General features: G+C 30.7%; 2 protein-coding genes and 1 pseudogene across 3 annotated transcripts; all 3 read right to left on the bottom strand.

Moving 5' to 3' along the window:
• Positions 1-3,451: 3,451 nt before the first annotated feature.
• Positions 3,452-4,219, bottom strand: LOC114399814. 2 transcript variants are annotated; one of them, XR_003663840.1, is made up of 2 exons: positions 4,056-4,124; positions 3,452-3,932 (listed from the first exon to the last, which is right to left on the bottom strand). XR_003663840.1 is itself a non-coding variant. In XM_028362027.1 (2 exons), exons 1-2 carry the CDS (start codon positions 4,177-4,179, stop codon positions 3,676-3,678), a joined length of 339 nt encoding a protein of 112 aa, XP_028217828.1. In that variant the 5' UTR covers positions 4,180-4,219; the 3' UTR covers positions 3,452-3,675. The 2 variants fall into 2 exon arrangements, 1 of the variants encoding a protein (XP_028217828.1); XM_028362027.1 differs by having other exon boundaries at positions 3,452-3,890; positions 4,056-4,219.
• A 1,270-nt stretch (positions 4,220-5,489) lies between these two features.
• LOC114398525 lies at positions 5,490-15,605 on the bottom strand (annotated as a pseudogene).
• Positions 15,606-17,361: 1,756 nt separating this feature from the next.
• On the bottom strand, positions 17,362-18,403 carry LOC114399590 (soluble inorganic pyrophosphatase 1-like). The gene is made up of 4 exons (XM_028361795.1): positions 18,143-18,403; positions 18,020-18,057; positions 17,668-17,733; positions 17,362-17,540 (listed from the first exon to the last, which is right to left on the bottom strand). Exons 1-4 carry the CDS (start codon positions 18,261-18,263, stop codon positions 17,409-17,411), a joined length of 357 nt encoding a protein of 118 aa, XP_028217596.1. The 5' UTR covers positions 18,264-18,403; the 3' UTR covers positions 17,362-17,408.
• Positions 18,404-19,709: the final 1,306 nt, after the last annotated feature.

Below are 19,709 nucleotides of genomic sequence, written 5' to 3'. Positions count from 1 at the left end.
CATCAATGCTTGATTTTATTTGAGGTTTTTGGGGGATGATAAATCTGTGTTAGATAGATTACCGTTCTGTATATTCTTTCTGCTGTTCCTTATTGGTGTTTCTATGTCGGGTTAATTGTTGATTGTTTTGCTTTCAATGCGCATCGTTTTTGTCGCTTTCAGGTTGTTTCTGTGGCCCTACGACTACGAGAAAGAAAGAAAGAAAGTGAGAGGACACAATCTAGGATAATCCCCTTGGTTTTTGGCTTTGCCGCCTTGGCGTGCCTTTAGGTTCTAGAATGCACATGCTAGGGTTAACTTGTCTTGACAATGTAAGAGTAATTTTAAGTTTTAACTCTTCATTTGACATTTTAAAGAAGTGTTTGACACATTATTTTTTTAAAATTAAAAGAAACTATTTTATTTATTAAAATTTTACTTTGAATTTTAATTTAAAAAATTTAATTTTTATGTGCTTTTAAATATAAGAAGTTTTTCTATTCTCATCTCATCAAACATATATCATAACAAAAATTGCCTTCCAAAATAAATCATAACAATTTTTTTTAAAAAAAATAATTATTAGAATAGTTAATAAACGTACTGTAAATATATATTTTTTTATGATTAATGTCAATTCATATATTTTGATTTTTTTTTCTCTCTCTCTCTATGACATAACAAGCTGTTTGCACTTGTTTGGGTAGATATTAAACTAAAAAATGGAATAAAAAGTAACTAATTTGACCAAAGTTAGGAAATGTTTCATATTCAGTTTTGGTTGAATTGATTCGTGCAATCCATTCGTATTTACCAGCATTTTTCGGCTTTTTAACCAAAGGATGGTAATTTTTTTTTTCAAAATTATCAAAGAGATAGATTTTGAAAAAATATATTTATTTATGTATAAATCATAAATGGAACCACAATTTTATACATAGAAGTCGTAAATCCTACTCTGACTTCTGAATTTGATAATTTCGAAAGTGTTTTGTATCTCATTCAGAAGTCGAATCGAAGATCGGTTTACAACTTCTGCTTACAAATTCATGATTCCATTTACCACTTACTCTAAATGAGTATTTTTGTTTTTCAAAATCTACCTCCATTGGCTAATTTTGAAAAAAAGTTACCCCTTTTAATAAAAAAAAAGCCGGGTTTTTGTTCTTTTAACTATAGGTGTATTTCACTGAACTGGCTAATATTGCAAGTGTCATGCCAAACAATTGAACAGTGAGTTTCTTAGCAAAACATATTATATTTAGAAAATTACAAATCATCCAAATCCAAGGATCTAAAGATTTGTTCTGTCACGAATAAAGATTTCTTGGGCAAATTAAGCTGCGATTAAGATGTGGGGAGTGTACGAATCTGGACTTGGTTTTTTTGAAGGAAACAATTCTGCTAAGTCGTTTTTTCATTCAGAAGTATCTTGGTGCCCACTTTGATGTTTCATTTTCATATGCAAACAATGCATATTTCATGCCTTTATCCTTCTTTGTCTTCTATCGTCAACCCCACATCTATAGTTTCACGTGCAGCCAATTGTCACATCACACTATTGCTCAACTTTATTCTGCCACTGACTAGGTTATCCACTGCACTAACTCTGCTTACACCTATAATTAATATAACTTACTTTATAATGCACCACAAAAAATATGTTGCTTTGTATAATTAAGAATGTTGGTCCATGTCTGAATACTTTTAAGAAATTAAAAGTAACTTTTTTTAATAAAATGTATTATATTTATTATTAATAATGTATTTTATTGTAATTTTAAATAATTTTTATTTAATTATTTAGTAAGTTTTCAAAAGACATTTCTTAATAAGATTTTATCATAAATTATTAGAAGAGAAATTTGAAAATGAACAAATTACTCTTAATTTTTCAAAATAAAAATTACTTCTTCCGAACTAAATTATAAGCAATATTTTTTTTAGTAAATAATCAAATTCGTACTCCAAAATATGATGCAATGATAAATTGATTCTTAAAGGATAAAAATATAATTTTAGCTCCTGAATATACAAAAAGTGTGACAAATTAATCATGTTATTAAATTTGTAAGATCATTTTATCATTAAGTTATAATGTTCAAAGACTAATTTGACAATAAATTATATTTTTTAGACCAATTTGACATCAAGTTATAAAGTTTAAGAATTAATTTATCATTAAATTATTTATAGACTAATTTGTCACACGTTTTACACATTCAAATTAAATTTTGAATTTTTCATCATCAATTCTTCAACATCTTGAACTTTAAAGGACGAATTGGATTATTTATCTTTTTTTAAATTTAAATATAAATAAAATTTTAACTATTTTTTATCCTATTCAATAATAAATCTATAAAATATATTTTAATTAATTTTGATTCTATTTTCAATGACTTCTTTTTATAAAAATGTTTATAATGTAATTAAAATTATTTAATAAGCTATATTAAATATTCTCCTAACTAGTTTCTTTAAATATTCACTAATAATGACTGATTAAAATGATAAGAAAACAAATAAAAGTTAATTATAAAAAGTATACCAACTACCAGCAAAAAATAAAATATATCATCAAGTGGAAGTTTTGGCTCACAGATTTGCTAGTGAAAAATATTCATAACAAAAAAAATGATGTGGTACAACCATGACACAGTTCAATTTAAAATAATTAGCATAAAATTTCAGTCTTTAAAATTTTTAAATATGGCATTTGGATAAGTATCTTAAGAATATTTATTAAAAAAATTAAAAATTAAAAAATTAATATAAATCTAACATTTAATATATCTCTTCTAAAGAAATATTTAATATATTTGAAATATTATTTTTCCATTTAATACAATTATTATCTTTAACAGTTTTCTGTTTGTAGATAAAATATCAAAATAAATGTGAGTTACTGTAGGCCGTTGTATATAAATTCACTATCTTCAGTTTTTTCATAAATGCAGTGGATTCGGTTTCAGGTTAATCTTATTTGGTGTTGTACTATATTCATCACATATTTTGATATTAAAATCTGGAAAAAAACATTATTTATTCCAGGAATTATTTCTCTCGTGTCTATTTAGTTGGAGTTTGAATAGAAAATAAATTTAATTAAGACTTGTATAGTATTAGGATAATTAAAAAAATTATCCGTATTTTTCAATTGATTTTGGTAGCCGTAAGAGAAAAATGAAAAAAATACCAAAATATTAATAGTTAATGTAAAAAAAATATAAATGAAATATATCTGTAATCTGTAATTTTATTTATTATTATTGTACAAAATATTTGAGTCATTGTAAATAAAAAATAATTAAAATTAAAGGAAAATTTTTATTAAAGATTCTCAATTAATTTTTTTTAATGAAAATTAGTTATCGATAAAATTAATAGATACTTTGTGGAAGAAAAAAAAAAATTCTTATATCAAAAAATGGCCTGAGCAAAATCCACAGATGTTCTTCCCAGGATATGCTAATTCCAGAAGTATATTCACCACAAATGTTACTCAAACTTGGTTTTTGGTGGATGTGGTTGATGGAAAGGAGCAGAGACAGAGACCTCAAGAACAAAGATAAACATACATGTCATTGAAACTACATATGGTGCATGAACCAAAATTGAAGAGAAAACATTGAACAAATAATAATGATACTAAATAATCTGAGTACAAATGAAGCATATATTTATATATATATATCAGAAAGCAAAAGCTTTGGACTTTGGTGAATCAGCCACTTTGAGGGTCTCTTCAATGAGCTTTCTGGCCTTCCTGCTCCTAATCTCCATTCTCATGCTCTCACTCTTCTCCACCTTATCATAATCAGGCTTCTTCATAATCTTCAAAGACCTTATCTTAGATTTCAGAGTCACCATCAATCTTCCCAGACCCATCACTTGCTTGTTGTTTGATTCTGCTTTGGAATTAGAATTCTATATATCTTTATAGTTCTCCACTAAGTGAACAAAAAAATAAAAATAAAAATACATATGAAGAAAAATAAGAAGAAGAAGAATTGAAGAAGAAAAGGACAAAGTGACAACTACTCATTAGAAGGAAGGAAGAGAAATTAACAAACCTTGTGAAGGAGTAATTTGTGAAAAGTTTTTGACCCCTCTTTTGTTATTGAGCAGTGCAATTCCTCCAGAGAATGGGAAAAAGGGTCTTTCTCTATATATATTTGTCAATGGAAATGAATGCATTTAATAAATGGATGGTAAGGATTTTCCAAATTCAGGCTTCAAAAACAAAGTCAGTTATTTGATGACATGGGATTCTGGGTATATATTCGGTTTCCAACTAAAAAGTTAGACTAAAAAAACATTTTATATATTTAATTTAGTATATGACGACGAAAATGGTAATATCAAATTGATTGTAGATTAAAAAATATAATAAATTTATTACTTTAATATTTATAATGAAAGACATAATTTATTATTTTTGGTAAACATTAACATTATAAATTTCTTAAAATAGTATAACAATTATCTTTATAAATATTTTTGATTTACTTAAAATTTTGAAGACATGGAGAGAATCTTTTTTTTAGATATTTAGTTTATTTTTTTATTAGATTATATTTAGTTTATTTCTATTTACAACTTAATTAATTATAGTGATTTTTAAAACTTTTTATTCAACAGTATCTTTTTATTTTGTTAATATTTGAGTATTTTACTTTCTTAATCCTTTTTTTTTATTTACCAAAAATTCCCTTTCATGTTTTTAAAACTCGACTTCATAATTGTTATATTATGACTAGGAGAAAATATGTACTTTTTAGTTGATTGGTAGGAATAAAATATAGATACTAGAAGATTTATAATAATTTACGTATTTTTTTGTTCAATCAACTCAGTCTAAACTTTTATATTGTTATTTAATTATAAATTATTATATATAATAATTTTATTGATTTTTAGAATTTTATAATTTAGATTAAAATTTATATTAATGATAATTTTTAATTAATTGATGGTGTAAAATTTTATATTAAGAAATGTCTATCTATTCAACTCTATAGAAGAATAGTTATAGATGATAAATTATTATTGTTGTTATTTTTTATCTTCTTTTGATTTATGTTTCTATTGATTTATTTGTTCTAGAATAATGCTAATAGTTAAAAAAAAAATGAAATGTAAGCAAAAAAATGTGACCCACTACTACACATGACTAACAAACACTACTTTAACGTCGGGTTTTCTTGAAAAAAAAATATTTTTATTTATTATTTAAAATTTTTAAGTTAATATTAATTATTATTTTATCAACTACATCAGAGTATATCCTTACTTTTTTTAAAAAAAAATTATTTTTTCTCATTAATCATAAAAATAAAGAAAAAATGATAATAAAAATTAAATAATAATTTTAATAAAAACAAAAGCATTATATTCTTAATTTTTCTCTCACATTTATTTTTTTGACTGCCATCACCGTTTTTAAAAGGTATCTATAATAATTAATAACCCAAAAGAAGAAACAATAAGTCATAATTCACATATACTTTGTTGACTTGTATTATTCTCTTTGTACTGTTAAAATCTTGAAGTTCAGCCCAATAAAAACTTAGTCCGACTGTCAGAGATCACCAATAAAACATAGGGATTTAAATCATGCACCTCCAATATTGTATTCTGTACCTCCAAAAATATTTGAAAAGACTAAAATATCCTAATACTTTCCTCAAACTAATCACAGACCTAAAATCCTGGAAGGCACCTCCCTCATAAGTATACTCATGTCGTGACGACACCTCCTTCCGCGATGGCTGCGACCACCTCCTTTCGTGATGGCTGCGACCTCATCCTCCTTGCACAAACCCTGCACTCATCTCATGACGTTGTGCTATCACCTTCCATCTCCTTCCTTTGCGCGCCACCATCTATGAGTTTGGATGAGTTATTTTTGTCCACACACATAAAATGAGAGGTGTAGAATTCAAATGCACCCAACATATTAAAGGCCTAGGCCCAACTACATAACAAGAAAAAAGAACCAGAAGCAACTAAATCATGCGTGGTGGTAGTGTACACTATTTTTCTCTTAATTGTTTTTAAAATGATAATATAAGAAGGGTCTCCCAACATTACTTATAAGTAGAGTGATCAGTTTGAATTCGTGAAACAAAGTCTCAAAGTTTAAAATTAGGACAAAAGACATGATGTTAAACTTGTGAACGAATTTATAAATCTAATAATCAATTTGTTTGTAAATGAAATCTCTCTTGTATATCTCATACCTTTCATTTTTAATATTTCTAGTAGGAAATCACTCCAGGTGTCTATTGGCCCGGGCAAGCACCAGTGTACACAATCATTATATAATGTCACATTCTCATTTGGCCAGTGTCCATATTTATTGGGGTGACCATCTGGTCTCAATAAGATTGCCTGTGTAGAGTCAAATAACATGAATTTCAAACCTTTCTTTGTAGCTTTATTCTCATCAATTTTGAACTCCTCCAATTGTATTGTATGTTACTCCAAATTGTTGCCCTCTAACCTTGTTTCATTACTCTTAAATGGCCTTGTTCTCACACAATTCCCACCTTTATCCCACACCCCATTCTCAAAATGAGATGGTGCAAATGTTCTAAGAAATGTAACTCCGTTAAAGTTTTCTAAACTAATGATGGCTTTAAATGCAGTCCAAAATGCCTTTTTATAGCCATGGTGCCAGGTTAGCTGAGTGACATTTTCTAAGGCACAATATTGGCATCCAACAATGATAATGACATAATCAAACTCATTAATTTGGTTCGTCCTTATTTCATCAAATTCATCAAGATAAACATGGTAAAGACCACCATTTGAATCCACTTGTTTGGATCTAACTAGATAGGGTGACCAAAAAGTAGCCATTGTGAAGTTGTAGCTTGAGTACTGCCGCTTGAAGGAAAAATCATCTGTGTACGATACATCTATGGGCCACTCCACCTAGAAAGTTAAAAAAGATTAAAATTTAATACTTTAGATCACCATTACTAGAAGGAAAAATGTTTACACACTCAAATATGTGAAAAGATTGAAATGTGTGTTTGTCAAATTATCAACAACCGAAGCTCCAAATATTTTTGGTTAATTATTTGTTGGAAATACACCTCAACCCGACAAGATAGTGGTGCTAAGTTTAAATTTTTAATTAAGTAGATGTAAAAATTCTGCTAATAGTTGAGTTACATTAAAAAATATATACAAATGTTTTATTTTCCTTTTATCCTTAAATTATTTATTAACTTTTATTTTTTACCTTTTCTTACTTTCAGATCGATTCAGTAGAGTTTTATTATACTCCTTTTTGGTTTCTCACCTAAATGATAGGTTTATTTTTGTTGGCAAGCCGTGTTAATTGCAGACCTCCTAACCCGTTTTAGTCACCGTCTTTTTGGATTGCCTAAATTGTAACCATATAAGTAACAATCCTTAGCAGTAATTTTGTAGTATTGAATTAGACTGAAATTTACATTCTAAATTTATTTTATTTTTTAATTATTTTTATATTACACTATTTATTTTAACTATTACACAATTTACATTATTTAATTTATTATTTAAGCATTGTACTAGATGATGGTAATGGCCTGACCAAAAAAAAGATGATGATAGTGGATTAATTAGTATGACAATATATATTAATATACAATGATATCAATCAACATAATAAAAATATGAAGTATACTGAAATGAATGTTATTTTTATTTTATTTTAAACTTAGTTAGAAATATTTTAGAATATAATGTAAGATTATAATAATAAAAAATATAAAATAATTAACCAAAGAAATATGATTAATATAGTTGATCTTTAAATAATAATTATGAAAATTTGAAATTAACCCAAAAACTAAAATCATAATTACAAAAAAAAATTTATTTATACAATAAATTTAAGTATATTTAAGAAATCATATACACATGCACATTTCTATAATTTGTCGATTATCAATTATTTCACCACATAATTTATCAAATACTTATAATTTAATATTCAATTTATAACTAATAATTTTGAATTAACTTTTTAATTTTTATCTAGATTACGGCTACTTTTAAGAACTTCAAACAACAAGGATCAAGTGATCAATTTCAGAGCAGCACTATGCATAAATTGGATCACAAAGAGAAGTTAAATATTCTGATCGAAGGAGCCATCATGAGCTTTTGATCGTGGCACTAACTTTTACCATAGGAACTCAGAAGTTAAGAAAAGCATGAACTTATGGCTTATAATTTTAACCTTTTTTTTTTCGTTGACCGTGTTTCATGAATTTTATGCAGATGCAGGCTTGCTATGTGATCAGATATCATATTACGTAAGCAACTACGTACACAACTTATTTTTGGTACAACGCAACTATACCATTGATATATGAAATCAAGGAGAAAAATGGAAAAATAATTAAAACTAAAGAAAATTAGTAATTAGTAATAATTGTGGAACCATAGTTTTATAATCTCAATCATGAAAAAATGTAAAAGAGCAGACTTACCCTTGATAGGAGACAAATCATAGACTGCATGTGATTTCTGCCAATGGAGCTCCAACAAAAGCCATAGATTTTCCTCTCATAATTTCTAGGGACTGAAAAGGGTTGAATATGGGGAGTTCACACTCTTTTGGCTTCCATCTCCACTTCATGAAATCAGTATAAGGTCTTGTTGGTTCTTTTAGTCTATTAGACTTGCACTAGATCAAAAAAGAAAAAAAAAACAAGAACAAGCACAACAAAGAACAAACCAAGAACTACACAAGATTTTACGTGGTTCAGCAATGTGCTTACATTCACGGGATAGAGCAGCTCATCATCATCACATTTATCATGAAATTCAAATTCAATACAAGCAACAACTGGCTTTGATCTCTTTCGGTTTCTTTCTAACAAAACCTCTCTCAATCTCCTAACTCCCTATCTCCTTTGAACTCTCTGAATTTTTCCTACAAAAATTCTGTTTCACTATAACATGATCAAGAATATATATACACTAGTTGCTAGCTCTAGGAACAAAGATTTTTCTTTGGCGCCAAGTCACCAATTCAATTATGACAACTGAATTCAGTTATAATAACTGAATTTAGTTATGTTATCAACAAAAAAATCCTTCACTTTTGTGGCTTTGGTGATTTTGAGTAACGTACCACAAATCTCCACCTTGACTCCAAATCAACAAGTGTCTATCTTGTGATTCCGGGCTGCACTTCTACTAATCTGCTTTAGGCATCTTCAAAATTGATCAAGTCCAGGCAGCGCTTGAACTTGACACAAGATAGGGACTTTGTGAACATGTCAACAAGGTTTTCTTTTGTTGAAACCTTCTCCACCTTCACCTTCTCCGAATCAATCACATCTCTGATGAAGTGTAGTTTCACATCTATATGCTTTGTCCTCTCATGGTAAATTTGGTGATTTGCTAAATGGATAACACTTTGACTGTCACAGTGAATTGTTACATATGATTGTGCTATTCCAAGTTCATTTACCATTCCTTTTAGCCAGATTGCTTCCTTAACTCCTTCAACTAGGGTCATGTATTCTGCTTTAGTTGTTGAAAGAGCAACAATTGATTGTTGACTTGCTTTCCAACTGATTGCAGTTCCATACAAGGTAAACACATATCCAGTTAAGGACTTCCTCGTGTTTACATTTCCTGCAAAATCTGCATCAACATAGCCTGTAATTGTTGCCTCGAGTGCTGTCTTCTTGTACCTTAATCCAGCTTTCAAAGATCCATTAAGATACATCAGTGCCCACTTTAAGGCCTCCCAGTGTGCACTACCGGAATCTCCCATGAACCTGCTTATTATACTTACTGCATGAGCCAAGTCAGGTTTGCTGCAAACAATTCCATACATGATGCTTCCAACACCACTGGCATAGGGTGCTTGATTCATTTTAGACCTTTCTTCAGCTGTCTCTGGAGCTTGAATAACAGATAGCTTTGTATGATAACCAAGTGGTGTGCTGACAGATTTGCTTTGATGCATCCTAAACCTTTCCACCACTTTCTTGAGGTAATTGCTTTGAGACAAGAATAGTTCACCCTTTGCTCTATCCCTATGAATATCAATCCCGAGTATCTTTCTAGCTGATCCTAGATCTTTCATCTCAAATTCTGTGTTCAAACTTTCCTTGAGTTGTCTAATCTCTTCCTTGTTAGCACTTGCTATGAGGATGTCATCCACATACAAGAGAAGGTAGAGAACACACACTTTCTTCCTTTTCAGGATATATACATAGCTGTCATAACTGTTTCTGATGAAACCATACCTGAATAAAGAACTCATCGAACTTCTGATACCACATTCGAGGTCTTTGCTTCAGTCCATACAAAGATTTTTTCAACAAGCACACCTTGTTCTCCCCTTCTTCAAAACCTTCAGGTTGGTTCATATAAATGGTTTCCTTCAGGTTTCCATGAAGAAAAGCAATTTTAACATCAAGCTGTTCAAGTTCCAAATCATACTGATTGACTAGACCTAGCATGATTCTTATTGAACAATGCTTCACAATTGGTGAAAAAATCTCATTGTAATTAATTCCATCAACCTATGTAAAGCCTTTTGCTACTAGTCTTGCTTTGTATCTAGGCCTTTCTACCCCTGGAATACCTTCTTTCTTCTTGAAAATCCACTTACGTCCCACAGCCTTCTGCTTCTTGGGTTGATCCACAAGTTTCTAGGCCTTGTTCTTTCTTAAGGATTCTATTTCTTCATTCATTGCCTGAAGCCACAGCTGATTGTCTTCACTTTCAATTGCTTCCCTCAAGGTCTTTGGTTTTGAATTTTGAATCTCCTCAGCAACATTCAAGAAATAGCAGATAATGTCAGCATGGCTATACCTCTTTGTAGGCTTTATAACCCTTTTAGCTCTATCTCTAACTAATTGATAATTGGACAAGTCATGCTGAGTAGCCAAATCTTCATTATCACCAATTTCTGCTTGATCAGTGTGATCAATAGTATCTTCACTGCCATGATCTGATGCCTCTGAATGCTCCACCTCAAATTTAGTACTCTCATTACTTGACTTGTTGTCCTTTTGATCCTTACTCAGCATTGCCATTCTACTCTCATCAAAGGTAACATCCTTACTCAGCATTATCCTCAAATTTGGAATCTTGCTGTTTTTGCATCTCCTTGGTCCTTATTGAGGTCTGAACTTCTTCTAGGGAAATGTCTTGACCTTTGCCATAAAGGATTACATCCTTGAAATGCTCAAAGGATTTTGGTAAGGAATTCAAAAGCAAAAGAGCTTTATCTTCCTCTTCAAGCTTTACTTCAATATTTTCCAAAACATCAAGGATCTTGTTAAAATCTGCCAATTGTTCAGTGATTGTTCTTGATTCTGTCATCTTGAAGGTGTACAGTTGTTGCTTCAAGCATAGTCGATTTGCAAGGGACTTTGTCATATACAAGGACTCCAGTTTCAACCACATTGAGGCTGTTGTTTTTTCTCTTGCAACTTCTCTTAAAGCTTTATCTCCAAGACATAGAATGATTGCACTTCTGGCTCTATCAATCATTTCTGATTTCTCCTTTGAGCTTAGAGATTTAGACATCCTTTCTTCTCCTTTAAGAGCTTCTGCACAGCCATGTTGAAAAAAGACTGCTTCCATCTTGATCCTCCATAACCCGAAGTCATTTTCCATTGAGAACTTCTCAATATCGTACTTCGTTGTTCCCATCTTTCTTGATCTTGATGTCCCCATAGACGACACCACTTGTTGGTTCTTTTAGTTTGTTAGACCTGCACTAGATCAAAAAAGAAAAAAAAAACAAGAACAAGCACAACAAAGAATAAACCAAGAACTACACAAGATTTTACGTGGTTCAACAATGTGCCTACATCCACGGGAAAGAGCAGCTCATCATCATCACATTGATCATGAAATTCAAGTTCAATACAAGCAGCATCTAGCTTTGATCTCTCTCGATTTCTTTCCAAAAAAACCTCTTTCAATCTCCTAGCTCACTATCTCCTTTGAACTCTCTGAATTTGTCCTGCAAAACTTCTGTTTCACTATAACATGATCAAGAATATATATACATTAGTTGCTAGCTCTAGGAACAACGATTTTCCTTTGGCGCCAAGTCACCAATTCAGTTATGACAACTGAATTCAGTTATAATAATTGAATTTAGTTATGTCATCAACAAAAGAATCCTTCACTTTTGTGGCTTTGGTGATTTTGAGTCACATACCACAGGTCTCCCATACTTCGTGCAATTTTGATGCTCATGAATTTCCCAACATGTTGTGTTTGTGTAATATGGTGCCTCTAGATTGGGCACCCATTCCCCACTGAAAATGTCACACTTCTTCACTGGTGTTGAGGGCAAGCTTTATGGCTCACTTAAATCATCAATTGCAATAATGGATGATTGCTTATATTTATTAATTTTCAAGAGTGAATTGTAACTAAACAGAGAACAAGACAGTGTGGTGAGTGTAAACATAAGTAAGGTTAAGAATACTAGTATGGTTATTTTTGACATCGTTTGTTATGAGCTATTGTTCCCACATAGAAGAGAAATATGTAGGAACTTCATTTTGGAAGGGATTCAAAAAGAGAAAAAGAAGAGAAAGGAATAAAGGAGGAAGGAAATACTGCATAGGAATGAAAGCAGCTTTGCTAATGTAGTGTGTAAAGTAACATATATACGCTTTCTTTAGTTTCAAATAAAAAAAAATGTTCTTCTATTTATATTTTATTTCTTGTTTTTTGAAATTTATACAAGAAAAGGTAAATAAATAGAGAATAAAAATATAAAATATCTTCTCAAACCAAACCCCTCTCTTAAATTTTCTACTTGATTTGAATTCTGATTGAGTATAGTTTTTTTTTTGGCTATAAATTAAACCATTTTTGTTTGCTTGAGGTTGATCTCTACTTTAATATAGAGCCATCATTAAACTTAAATATTGTAGGTACATATCATATAATATTTTATCATTCCCGTTGCTTCTACATTTGCATATATAAACAATGGTCCATGAGCAATTGCTTCATAACACTTTAAATATGTACGTACAAAGTCAATATTGGACCTTTTTAACAGCTGGCCTAGTCATTAAAAGCTAAGTCTGATTAATAAAAAATGTTAAAAACTACCAATGGAAAAAAAGAAAATGCAGTTTTTCTGGCCTATTATCAAATGGCAAGCTTCTCATACAGGAGTAAGAGGAAATTAAGCAGAATGAATGGTACGAGGAAAACACTTTCTGCGAACGATTTTTTTTATTAATAGGAATCAAAAGATAATGCCAGATTATTTGTTAACATTCTTGGGAATGTTTAATCTGTACTCCCTTTTATTAATAAGAGTCGTTTTAGACTTTTGCACATTAATTAAGGAAATCATTAAAGACTTAAAATAAGTAAAATATTCAATTATTCCAATTATAGGAGTGATAATGAAAATAAATGCACTGCACAATTCCAAGGCAACGACTACCGAAGGAGGAATCCGAAAACAAAAAAAAAACTCTCTCCTCTCTCATTTAATATACGTGTAATTAACGAAAACAAATCTCTCTCTCCATCAAAAACTCTACTTTGTTTCATGAGCTGCTAAAAACCTTTCTTCTTCTTCTCATTTTAAAGCTCATTAATTATTCAACGAGGAACCAAAAATTAAACTCAGAAGAAGAACTTTGGAGGCAAAATAAAAACTGTATTTTACACTATTTGAGAGAGAAAAAAGAAAACCCAAACGACAGAGGGAAGGGAAATAGGAAGGGTGAAAAATAAAAAGTGTATCTAGAGAGTAGAGGGAGTAAGCAGTAAAGGAAGAGATAAGCAGTAAAGGAAGAGTGAAACATCACGTAAAATTGTTTAATTAATGTGAAAGGGAGAAGAAAGAGGAGAAAGAAAGAGAAAAACAAATGCTCAGAAAAACAAATGCTTGAGATAACTGAGATCTGAAAATGAGTAGAAAGTATGGGAAGTTGTCTCTAACAAATAGGGAAGATAGAGAAAGCCTTGAACGGTTTTTATTTTTAAAAAATTAGAAGAGTCTAAAACGACAATTATTAAAAATTAGAGGGAGTACATGGCTGAGATAAATGAGTTTAGCTTGTCTACATTGATGATTCCATGTAGTAATTAATGCCGTAAAATATTGCTAGAAAATAATTGCTAATGAGAAGGAATAAAAGAATGTCTCAAGAGTTGTGTGAAAAACCAAAATTGAAGAAACCACGGGCATATAAGCTGTGAAATATATCTACTATATCAAAGAACCTAACAAAATAGAGAGCAAAAGCAATATGTGCGATTACAAAAACATCTCAGATGCAAAACTACCAAAACACAATATATTTATGTATACGAATAACCCTAATCCATGAACATAAAATAGTCCGATAATAAGGGTCCATACCTCCGCTACCACAACAAATCCCCCAATTTTTCTCTCATTATTATTTTTTTCATCAATTGGGTTGCATCACGAAGACTTCATGTCACCAACGCTAACAAATATCTATTGAGTACATATAAACAGACATACTTATTGTCTTGAGGGGAAAACTCCCCCTCAAAGATTTCATTTTATTTTTTCTTAATATTACATTTATTATGTGTATATTGTGTGTGTTGCTCTCGATCAGTTTAAAATTTGTAGGTTGTCACTACTTATATAAATGAATAATCATCATTACTAGAAAATAAGGTTTTTACATCGGTTATTTAAGACTTTTAACATTGGTTATTAACCGATGTTGAAAGTCTCGATGTTGAAAGTAATATTGTTAACATCGGTTTTTCAAAATCGATGTTAACTAATAAATACAACATCAATTATTTAAATAGTCGATGTTATATAATAAGAATTTTGAAAAAAGAAAGTTATAAATTTATATATCAACATCGATTATTTAAATAACCGATGTTAACTGGCACTAACAACATCGATTATTTAAAATACCGATGTTAACTGGCACTAACAACATCGGTTATTTAAAAAATCGGTGTTAACGGGCACTAACAATATCAGTTATTTGAAAAATTGATGTTAACTGGCACTAACAACATCGGTTATTTAAAAAATCGATGTTGTTAGTTCCAGTTAACAACGGTTTTTTAAATAACCGATGTTGTTAGTGGTCCGTTAACACTGGTTTTTTAAATAACCGATGTTGTTAGTGTCAGTTAACATCGGCTTTTTGAATAACTGATGTTGATATGTAAATTTATAATGAGCATCTTCAGCTGCATTATATGTTTGTTTGCTACACTATAATGCATTCAATTTAAAGAGTCATCAGACTTGTAGTTAAGCCTTAACATTTAAAACTAAAGCATAAAAGAATATAAACTTGAACGACAATTAAAGATCTCATTATTCAAACCACTAGGGTCGGCCAAACAGTGGGAGTTATAGTAGTTTGCATGGAATCTTAAGTACAAGCCCCATTACCACCATTATACACCAAAAAAAAATCGCATATGCATGTAGATAGTCAAATAAACTAGCATTCTATCCAACATAACAATGAGCTTACAAACACATTCATAACAAAATTTTAGTGAATTTATCGTCTCTCTTTCACTTGTTCCTTTTGGTGGCTAAATATCTTATATCCATTCAACCTCTGCAACACGATACCTGCATAAAACATTTAAAGAATAAAGTCATATTTCCATGAAAGAAAAATAGCCAGATCAAAAGCTAGAGAATTCATGAAACATCCAGAGACAACTCACCCATCTTGATCCTAGGAACGGATGATATGAAATCTCCTACGACTTTCAACCTGCATGTAACAACACTTTCTTAAACATTGAAAAAATTAAAATAAAATTAAAAAAAACCAAGTCTATTTTAATAGAATCCAGGTTAAAATAGAAAATTCTTAGGAGCCTCCAAAGTATCCTAGGACCACTAACACTAGCCTAGCAGTGACAAAATAAAATGAGAAACAAACACCATTACAACTAACTCTCAGAGTGAACTTGTACAAGTTGCCAATTGTCCACAATATTCTCAAGTCCTTCTGGCAAGCATGAGACATTGTCTCTATCATGTAAATTAAGTGATAAACGTAGGAATAGATTTAAGAAATGATATGATAAAAATGGGAAAAAAATGAAAAAAAAGATAAGATGAAAGTGAAATGAAAGAGAAAGATAAAATGAGTACTGTAAGTTATTTTGGGTGGAAAAATTTGTGTGCCTTGAGTAAAGAAACCCTAACCTTTTGTAGCAAGGTTGACTTTTTATGCAAAATCATCATAGTCACCCATGGAATGCTCCCAGATAATATTCCCATCACTATAGCAGCCCACGATTGCATAAGCCCTGCACGTTATAGTCACACCCCTCGCATTAATTGTCAACACAAACTGCATCCACACATGCTCATCAATGAATCGATTTAATCATTTTCATTATTTATAATAATTTTTTTTGGATAAAATTAAGAGTTTAGTTTATATACATAATTGCAATCAGGTGGCTGATGCACTTGTTAAATTTGGCCTCATTGTGGAAAGGGAGGGTAGGATTTTTAGTTTTATGCCGAATTTTAATTTTTTAACTATCTTACCTGGTGTAGCTTTTATTTTATTCCTTCGTAGTTTTTAATAGTATTATTTTTTTGGGACTACACACTATCATTTGATCTTGCCAACGAAGTTAAACTCTGGTATACTAATTCTAAAACATTTCACAATACTACTTAATCCAAGGAAGATTTATTCAATATATAACCCAAGAGATTGCAAATTGAAAAACAAAATAAGTATTATTTAATCCAAAAAATATATATTTTTCTTTTCAAATTAAACATTAATGCTAAGGGTAACTTGTATTTTATCTCATTGCATAGTCATATAAAATGTGATCATTAATTAAGAACCAAAGACAATTCTCTCTCTCTCTCTATATATATGGTGATGCATACAAGTCCAGTTAAATTAGTCCAATTGCACCTCTGTTTTACAAGGAAAACTGGAGCTTAATCTGTTAAATAGGACTCAAATAGTTGATAATAAAAAATAAGGCTCCAATAAAAAAATAATATCCACCTAATAATTTCTATAAGAAACAAATAGAATAAGTAGTCACAATGAGTCTATATATGATGAATTTCTCAATTTCTCATAATAGGGAAAATGGAATTAATCATATAGGTACTTCACCATTACAGAGCAATTAAATTAAATATCAATTAAAGCAAAAAATTTCAATCACAAATAAAACCTTTGCATAACAGTCTTTAACCTTCCACAATTTTGTTTGCTTCTACCTAAAAGAAAAAATACCAGAAAACAAGAGTAATCTTAAAGAGAAAATGAATGACAAATTTGAACTTTACAATCACATTAGAGATAAGGTATTAAAGTAGCTCAAAAATGAGTTTACTTACATTGAGTACTGAATGGCATCAATAGCAACGCTTGCAGGTAAAAAATCATTAACTGCTACCTCCATGTGCTCATTCTTTTAGTCTTAGAATGAATTATGTCAATTGGATCATTGTCTTCACACAGTGTGTGAGGGATAAAACCATAGTTATGTGGATAAACAACTGATGAATACAAAACCCGATCAACCTGTGAATTATTTGGAAATCGTAAGCATAAAGATGGATGGGTATGGGGAAAAAAAGCATATGGGAAATCTGTTTCAAGCTACAGCAGTAGGGGCTTCCATTCCAGTAACCAGGCAATTGGTTTGTACCTTATTCAATCTAGTCTTTGTGTTAGGTTCATACTTAACCTTGCTTCCTTTAGTGATCTCCACAACCTACAACCATTGAACAAGCAGAAACACCCCTTTACCAGAAAACTAATTGCAAATCAAGAATGGAATTATACAGGTGTGGTGTCATCATGAAATTGTTGTATGACGATCGAGAAGTTAAGTTATTGGAGACTGAAGTTACAAAAAGATTCAGTAGCACCTAGTACAATATGACACTAGTGGAATGACTGCTTGCAAAATAGACACTCGGTAAAATAAATGCTAAAAATAATATATAACTTCATCTTTAACATATAAATAGTAATAGATGGCACAATGAGGCAACAACTATTCTTCCAAAACAGAAGATCTGAGGAGCCTCAGGTCCTGTATATGAAAATTAAGTAGTTTTGAAATATGATTTAAATCTTAACTATACTATATGAACAAGTAATAATATTAACAAAGTTACCAATTTCTAGACCATGCCAAGGATGGGCAGTTACTGATCTCCTTGACAATGATGAAAGAATCCTTTCATTCAAACGGGGAACTTGACAATTTTCTCCAGCTTCTTCACCATTGTCACTCATCTTTAAAAATATGGCATAGAAATAGAAAAAAACAAATATAGGATGAAAAAATGATGCCAAACTTGATGCATGAAAAAGCACCAAATATGCTACGAAGTAAAGAATTGGCTAATCACATTAGAGATAAGGTATTAAAGCACAGTTTCTTCACAAATAATCCAAAACTCTTCATGAAATAAAAAAAAAATTATAGCTAAAAATAAACTATATTGTGCCTGGCATATCAGGGCATAGTAACCACCAATATTGTGCCTGGCATATACTTGTGCATCAGACAATGTAAAAAATTATGAAATATGAACTCACATATAATACAAGCAGGACCATTGGGAACTCAATTAGTTGCAATCATATAAATATTAATTATTAAGATTTAAGACCAATCATTTTAATTTTTAAAAAGCTTAATCATTGTAAGCCATGAAACAAGGCACATTATGTCACAACCACAATATGAAGGAACATCTAATAAACTATTTGATAATAACTTGCCTCTCCTTATGCTTTTAGAATTAGGCCTCTCAACAAAACACTAAACAATTGCATTGGAAAATGTCAAAAGAACTTAAAAAAGAGAGTAAAGAAAGTAGAAAACATACCCGTGAACATATCATTGATGATACTTGAATGATAGGAACAAAAAAAAAAGCATTCACAATTGAAAAAGCTACAGTTCCTAAGTAACTACACAAAATGAAGAAAGTAGATGAAGCAGAAGCATCAATTTTTGATATGTGGTGGTGGCCTAAACTAAAGTTAGAAAGAAAGCATATCTGCATGGACAAGTGAAGCAGGAAAGTGAAGAATGATTTACTAGTCAATAAATGTAGAAACAAATGCTATGAAGGATATAATAATTTATTGAAAATTTGGCTTCTTATAGAGCCACCACGGCACGGGAGAAGATGAAGACAAGCTAATTGTTGAAGTTAGGGAGATGCAAGTAGTGCTGAAGGTGTTGCCAAATATGAACCTTATCGGTGGAAGAGGAATGCGAAATCTACTGCTCAAGTAGGCTGTAGATCTCCTTGAACCCTTGCTCCTGAGGCTGCCACGATGGAGTCGCCGCCGTTGCCATCGCCATCGTCACCGGATTCTGCCCACGCGAATTGGGTTTGTTCGGTGCTTGCGAGATGGAGGGGGTTTTGGAATATTTGTGGGCGCAACACAGAAGAGAAGAGAAAGAGAGAGAAACGACACCGCTTTTAAATGAAACGCAACATGTTCAATCAAGGTTCCGCTCTCAAACACTCTCGCAAGCAAAATAATACAAATAACTTTTTGTTCTGCCAACAATGAAATGAAACAACCTTCGCCTCACTCACTCACTCACTTACTCACTCTTCATAAACATCAATTATCTATCAAAGCACTGTTCGCCGCTTGCATTGCGTTTATTAATTTAAGGATATAATAATTTATAGAGCCAACAATTTAGGGTTTTGA

This window comes from Glycine soja, chromosome 19, assembly GCF_004193775.1.
Source record: "Glycine soja cultivar W05 chromosome 19, ASM419377v2, whole genome shotgun sequence".
Taxonomy (NCBI): domain Eukaryota; kingdom Viridiplantae; phylum Streptophyta; class Magnoliopsida; order Fabales; family Fabaceae; genus Glycine; species Glycine soja.
The sequence above is the reverse complement of the archived record's forward strand: the minus strand, read 5'-3'. Positions and strand labels throughout refer to the sequence as shown.